We start from the raw sequence: 6,820 nt of genomic DNA, 5'->3' as shown, positions 1-6,820 counted from the left end.
CATGGGCGCAAGGGCCTCCCCTTGATTCCTTCTACTAGTGATTGGAGATCAGGCCACTGGTGGTCTGGTGCAAGCCAATGGCCACATTTTGAACAGACTGAGTAGGCGTGGGGCCTTGATTCAAGGCTAGGCGGGTCGGGGACATTGTGCACATTTCCCCCACGTGTGAACAGCACCTATGGTGTGCAGTGTGGCCACTTGTGGTGTTATCTACATAGGTGAGATATGTGGTGTTATCTACATAGGTGAGATATGTGGAAATGTGAGACATGGATAGACACGGATTTGCGGTCAAAAGGATGGACTATAGAGACCTTTTGAAGGGTGACCCAGCCCTATAAATGACGTTCAGGTGAGCGTCCATTCTCGCTTACGAATCCAATGGCGAATGTTCCCTTTCTCATTGTCTCTTTCATCTTGGCCTCCGTCGTCCTCCCCGTCGCCGGAGCTTCGCCGTCATGCTTCCCATCCGACAGAAACGCCCTCTTGGCCTTCAAAGCGGGCGTCTCCGACATCCAAAAGAACAAAAAGACCCTCAGCACTTGGTCTACATCCAAATCCTGCTGCAGCTGGCACGGCGTCACATGCAACTCCGCCGGACGTGTGACCCACCTCTCCGTCACAGCCTCTGGCATTGTGGTGCAAAAGCCAAACCTCATCGGATCTACACTTCCAAATCTCACGGTAAGAAAGCCTCCTCGCAGAGATTACTCGGCAGCTGAAGGTTCCGACGAAATTCGTTGTAAATCTTGAGTTTTTGTCGCCTTTTGCAGGAGTTGGAGGTTCTCATCCTTCAGAATCTGCTGAACAGCAACGATTTCCCGACACTAGAACTACCGGCAGAGCTGAAGTCGCTCCGGAAGCTGACGACTCTGTCGTTGGTCGATAACAGATTTGGTGGGCAGATTCCAGCTGAATGGTCGGAGATCAGCACACTGCAGAACCTGAATCTGTCGTTGAATTGGGAGATTAACGGAACTATTCCCCCAAGTCTGTGCAAGCTGCAAAACCTTCGAACTTTTGGTGCCGCAAATAGTTTATCATTGCCGGGAGCTTTAACTGGCAGCATTGACGCATGCTTTGGATCCCTAGTTCAATTAACGGACATTGAACTTTCTAACAATCAGTTAATCGGTAAGCTAATCTTGCTTAATCACTTAATCTCCATACCTATAACTCCTAAAGTTGCTTAATTTTAATTTCTTAATCCTTTTTTAACATTAAATTAAGCTCATTGATTCACACATAAATGTACGTGCGTATGCACGTTTATGTAAGATATTTATCTCTTACTTCAACTTGGTCCAAAGTTTGAAATGAAATGATTAGAATAATTATATAAAAAAGGAAAATCTTATTCTTTCAACTTTCAAGCAACCTAAAAGTAGAGTGCTTAAGATGATGAAGATGTCTTTTCCGCAGAAAAGTTGCATTACAAAAAGTTTTTACTTTTTCTTTAAAAAGTGGCACTATTGTGTTCAAGCTTTTTCATTCTTTGCTTTAGTTTTATCCAAATGACACTTAGTGAAATAGATTTTATAATGTAAATTTTGACAACAATATCTTCAGGTTCAAATCCTTGATAATAATTATTTCTAGAGTTATGTTTTTTTAATAGAGAACATATTACAACAACTCAATTACATATATTATTAATTATTTCTAGATTTGTGTTTTTTTAACATAGAACATATTACAACAACTCAATTACATATATTATTATTATTATTTCTAGAGTTAAGTTTTTTTATATAGAGAACATATTGCAAGTCCTCAATTACATATATTATTTTTATTTCTAGAGTTGAGTTTTTTTTCATAGAGAACATATTACAAGTCCTCAATTATTATTATGAGCATCAAATTACAACATTTGACAACACCCTCCCCAACAGATACAATTATATCCAAAGTACATGTTTAAAGAAAGTGGTGATTATTAAGTAAAAATTTTGGTGTTAATACTTCCTCTAAACACGCTAGCTGCCCCCAAAGTACATTTTTAAAGAAAGTGGTGATTACTAAGTTACAAATTTAGTGTTAACACTTCCTCTAATAAGGAAGTCGTGTGGAGATTCTGTGTATATTAGAGCATTAAGTTTGATGTCGAATAATTAAGCTTGTGGTATGATAAAAAATGCAGGAAGCATTCCTGTGGAGATCGGAGAGCTGATTAATTTAGAGTCTCTACGTTTGTCCAACAATCTGATGGTGGGAGTGATTCCGAGCTCCATGGGCAATTTGAAGCAGCTCCAGTTTCTACACTTACAAGGTAATAGCTTTTCCGGTGTCATCCCGGCGAGCTTAGGAAATCTCGCCAACCTGCAAGAAGTGCGGCTGGGTACCGGAGAGGACGATTCCGGCAACCCAGTGGGCATCACCAAGGGACTTTCTGGCAGCTTTCCCGTTGGAATCGGCGGAAAAGCTCTCAAAATTCTGCGAATCCGGGGCACCTCCATCACTGGCCCTCTCCCTGCCTCTCTTGGGCTCATCAGCAACAAATTGAGAGAGATCACTCTTGATAACAATGCTTTCACAGGCAGCATCCCGACGTCACTTGGAGCACTCAAAGAACTAATCACTCTTGATCTCGCATCTAATCAACTTGAAGGAGTAATCCCTTCATCTTTAGCACGACCTAAAAGCAAACTGAAGACCATCAATGTCTCTCAAAATCGCCTTTCTGGTAAGCTTTGATATAATTAATGTGGGTTCTATGTGACCATTAGGGTAGTACATAAAAGAGATCTTCATTTTAATTTATTTTTTTACAAGCGCTTAGAGAGTAGTGTAGAGACTCATGTTATCCGGGGTATTTCATGCTAACTAGATATTGATCTCATTTCACTACACAATAAAAGCCTTACATGATGCAAACTTGTTGATGTGGATTAGCTCATGCATTTCTTTTTAATGCAAAGCTGATGTTGTTTACCTTATTTCAATATGCTAACTTTGATGCAAACTTGATGTTGATTAGCTCAAGTGTTTCCTTTTTAATGCTAAGTTGATGTTGTTTAAATTATTTCAATATGCTTCATCTTGATCAAGTGTTGGTGCTTCCTTTCTAATGTTGACTAGATGTTGATGTCATTGATTTATGCAGGCCAAATCCCATCCTCCTTTTCAAGTCTCTCGCTTTCGACCTTGGATCTTTCAAGCAACCAACTCACGGGCTCAATCCCCTCAGATCTTGGAAACGCACTGCTTTTTGGTTCCCTTAACCTTGGGAATAATGAGCTCACAGGAGCTTTTCCACCATCCCTATGGAACCTTACTGAGATAGCTCTATCGAACAACCACCTAACGACTCTACCTTCTGGCCATCTTCCGTCAGATGTGAACTCCCACTTGCAACACATATATCTAGATTCTAATGAGTTTTCAGGTATGTATGAATTCACTCACTTTTTGATCATAGTGTACTGCTACTTTTTATTAATCTCTCAAATTAGCATCAACAAAGTGATCTTAGATCTACAAGAAGTGATGCTAGAATGAAAGTGTGTGATGATTTTGCACTTGTTAGATCTAGATGAAGTGATGTTAGAATCAAAGTGGAGGTGATTCTACACTAGGGTGATGGTGTCATAGTAGGAGAATAAGAACCGGGATTAGCACTGATTAGCACTAATATGTTTCTCATCGTGGGATGAGGCAGGCACAGTACCTGCATGGATCTTTGATTTGCCGGCCATTTTCTTCGTGAATCTGGCCAACAACAAGTTCGTGTCGCCGCTGCCCCCAATACTAGAGCCAAGCTCTCTTTCTGTGAGCTACTACAACGTCTCCCGAAATCTCTTGACGGGCACCATACCAGACGCATATGCCAACATCAGAGGCCTCAACACCCTTGACTTCAGCTTTAATCAGTTCACGGGAGAAATCCCCGCCAACTTCACTTCCGGCTCCGGCTTTTTCAACAACTTGGTGCTTTCACACAACCTCCTGTCCGGCCCCCTCCCGGACCAAATCTTCGCCTCCGGTTTCTTTGATTCTCTGGACCTTTCACACAACAACTTGAGCGGCACAATCCCGGACATCTTCCCGGACATCACCCCTTTTCTCTCTTTGATTGATTTGTCCTTCAACCAGCTCTCAGGGACCATACCCCAACGCCTTTTCAATTACTCTGTCTACCTTCAAAAGGTGAAATTGGGCCATAATCAATTCAGTGGCCCAATTCCGAACTTCAGTCCGGCTTGCCAACCAGGCGCAACCAGCCTCAACTTTGTGGCATTGAACGACAACAAGTTTACAGGTGCTCATTGCATTGCCAACCAGAAGGCTCCCATGCTGTTTTTTCCCCTCAATTAAGTAGGAAAACGAATCATATGAAGATAATCAATGTGATTATATGATAATTAATCTAATCTGTATAATCTGATAGGCACAATCATGCATTTTTCTTGTAGGTGCGCTGGATGGTGCCTCTTGGATACAAGATTGTGGAGGAAAATTCACTGTATTTGACATAAGTGGCAATGGGATCACAGGCTCAATCCCAGATTTGAGCTCTTGGACCCAACTGAGGGTGTTGAGCCTGGCAAGAAACAGATTCACAGGCGCAGTACCCTCTTTCCTCTTCACGAGCTTGCCCTCTTTGCAAGTTCTGGACCTTTCTAGGAACAGTCTGAGCGGGGCTTTAGCATTCAACAACTTGGGCGGACTGCAGTCCATCATCAACTCAACTGGAGCTGACCTCAAGCCTATCAAAGGGGGGCCATATTATCAAGATGGGTTAATTTTTGGAGCGATTGATTTTGATGTGTCCTTCTCTCTAACACTGTCTACAACAACAGCCATTGATCTCTCCCACAATGCCCTAGCAGGGCCTCTGTCTGCAAATATAGGCTCTCTCACAGGCCTTCATGTCTTTGATGTGGCCAGCAATAGGCTCTCGGGTAGCTTGCCATCAAGCTTAGGCAAGATCAAAGGCTTGCAAATCCTTGATGTTTCCAACAATGCCTTTGCTGGGCAGATCCCACCAAGTCTTCAAAGCTTCCCGGCCTCTGATTTCTTGGGTAACGCAGGACTCTGTGGACGCCCGCTAGCCGTTAATTGCCACTAAATTTTGAATCCAAACAAGGATTACTAGTTGTTAAACATGTAATAAGGCATGATTACATTATTGTAATTTAATAAACCATGCTTGAAGTTTTCTCTCAACAACTTACCAAGGCACACATTATACCTCTCAATCAACAAAGATTGCCTTTTAATCAGTAATTTTCTCCACATTGATTGCTTTAACATTCAAGGTTGCCTTAATTAGAAATTTTCTCCACATTGATTGTGTAACCTTCAAGGTTGCCTTAAGTACAAATTTTCTCCAATGATTGTGTTTTAAGTTGAAGATTAAACCCTATATCTCAATTCATGGATATAACATTTATCCACTTGGCAACATTTGTCCACCTTCATAAATTTATCATCTACTACTATGGCTTACTTTTCCTATCTATCGATGGAGCCCATATCCTTATTAGTAAGGAATCTAGATCCCTTTATGTTGGTTAAACTCTCATCGAACTACATACACTTGGCCAACAAGAAACGAAACAAGTTGCATGCTGCTTGATCAAAGTGTCCAGTGGCCTTTTGAGAGTTAGGGTATCAACTTTAGTGGGGATGTCGAGTATCTAGTCCATACTATGCATGATGGAGTTGATGGTTTATTGTCTTGTGGATGACTACCATGAGGTTATAAATTGCACATTCTTACAAGGTGAATTTGGGCATGTTCTTGGATTCATCTACGTATATCTTTATGCTGTATTAGTGGGCATGCGATTTTCACAGAGTGAAGTTTTCGTCCAAGTTGCAGCCAATTGATATTGTGTTAATTCTTTCTATCTTTAGTGGTGCATATGCCCTATCAACTACCTTTTTGTTGTAGTAATTCTTTCTATTTGTTATGATCCTTAGTGCTAGGCTTCATTATGGCTGAGTCTACCCTGTATCTCCGGAGCTCTGATAGAAACTCAGTACACCGACCTTTGTATGAATGTATGGTCTTATGTGTGTGTGTGTGTGTGTGTGTGTGTGCGTGGGAGGTGTGTGTGCCAGAGCATATATTGATACCAAGTTCTACACCCACTATTGGGCACTGATGACGGTAGTGGGAATGTCGTAGTATCCAGTCCATACTATGCATGATGGAGTTCATGGTTTATTGTCTTGTGGATGACTACCATGAGGTTATAAATTGCACATTCTTATAAGGTGAATTTGGGCATGCTCGTGGATTCATCTCCAGCAAATCACATGCATGACCACTTAATTTGAGATAACATGCTCCACACGATTGAGTGGAGTAGTATAGGGCCATAGAAAATCTATGTCTTGACCTCATCCTTGTTGTTCTCCTTAGTGCTTTGCAACTATTGATTTCATCCTATCCTCATCACCTCATAATCTGAATTAAAACCACTTCCATCTCACCTCATAATCTAAATTAAAACCACTTCCTTCTCACCTCTCTTTTAAGTTGCTAGCCTTATATCTTCATTTCTTGATGATTTTTAATAATTTAAACAAGGCCTAATAGAAACCCTAATTGAAGCTTAATCAATACCTTAACCAATCCCAATAAGCTACCAAATCCATGCTTAATGAATCACCTAATCAAGCCCTAATGAGGCGCTCAATATAGAACATAATAATAATTGAGCCATAATTAACACCATAATTGAGCCATAATTAAAAAATTAGTAGCTTCTTATTAAGTGCTGGATTTAGTTCATGATCTAGCCCATGACCTACACCTCCACATCTAGCTCCATACATATTTCTAGAAATTAGTAGCTCTACATTAAGC

General features: G+C 41.0%; 1 protein-coding gene across 1 annotated transcript; it reads left to right on the top strand.

Annotated features, from left to right (window-relative positions):
• Positions 1–342: 342 nt before the first annotated feature.
• Positions 343–5,169, top strand: LOC147621940 (uncharacterized). Its single transcript, XM_086822950.1, has 6 exons — positions 343–684; positions 774–1,134; positions 2,144–2,686; positions 3,107–3,388; positions 3,662–4,261; positions 4,416–5,169. The coding sequence occupies exons 1-6, from the start codon at positions 382–384 to the stop codon at positions 5,069–5,071; spliced, it is 2,745 nt and encodes a 914-aa protein (XP_086679076.1). The 5' UTR covers positions 343–381; the 3' UTR covers positions 5,072–5,169.
• Positions 5,170–6,820: the final 1,651 nt, after the last annotated feature.

Source organism: Cibotium barometz, chromosome 29 (genome assembly GCF_041138505.1).
Source record: "Cibotium barometz isolate CiBa-2024 chromosome 29, ASM4113850v1, whole genome shotgun sequence".
NCBI classification, from domain to species: Eukaryota; Viridiplantae; Streptophyta; class Polypodiopsida; order Cyatheales; family Cibotiaceae; genus Cibotium; species Cibotium barometz.
This window is presented reverse-complemented; position numbering and strand designations above follow the sequence as displayed.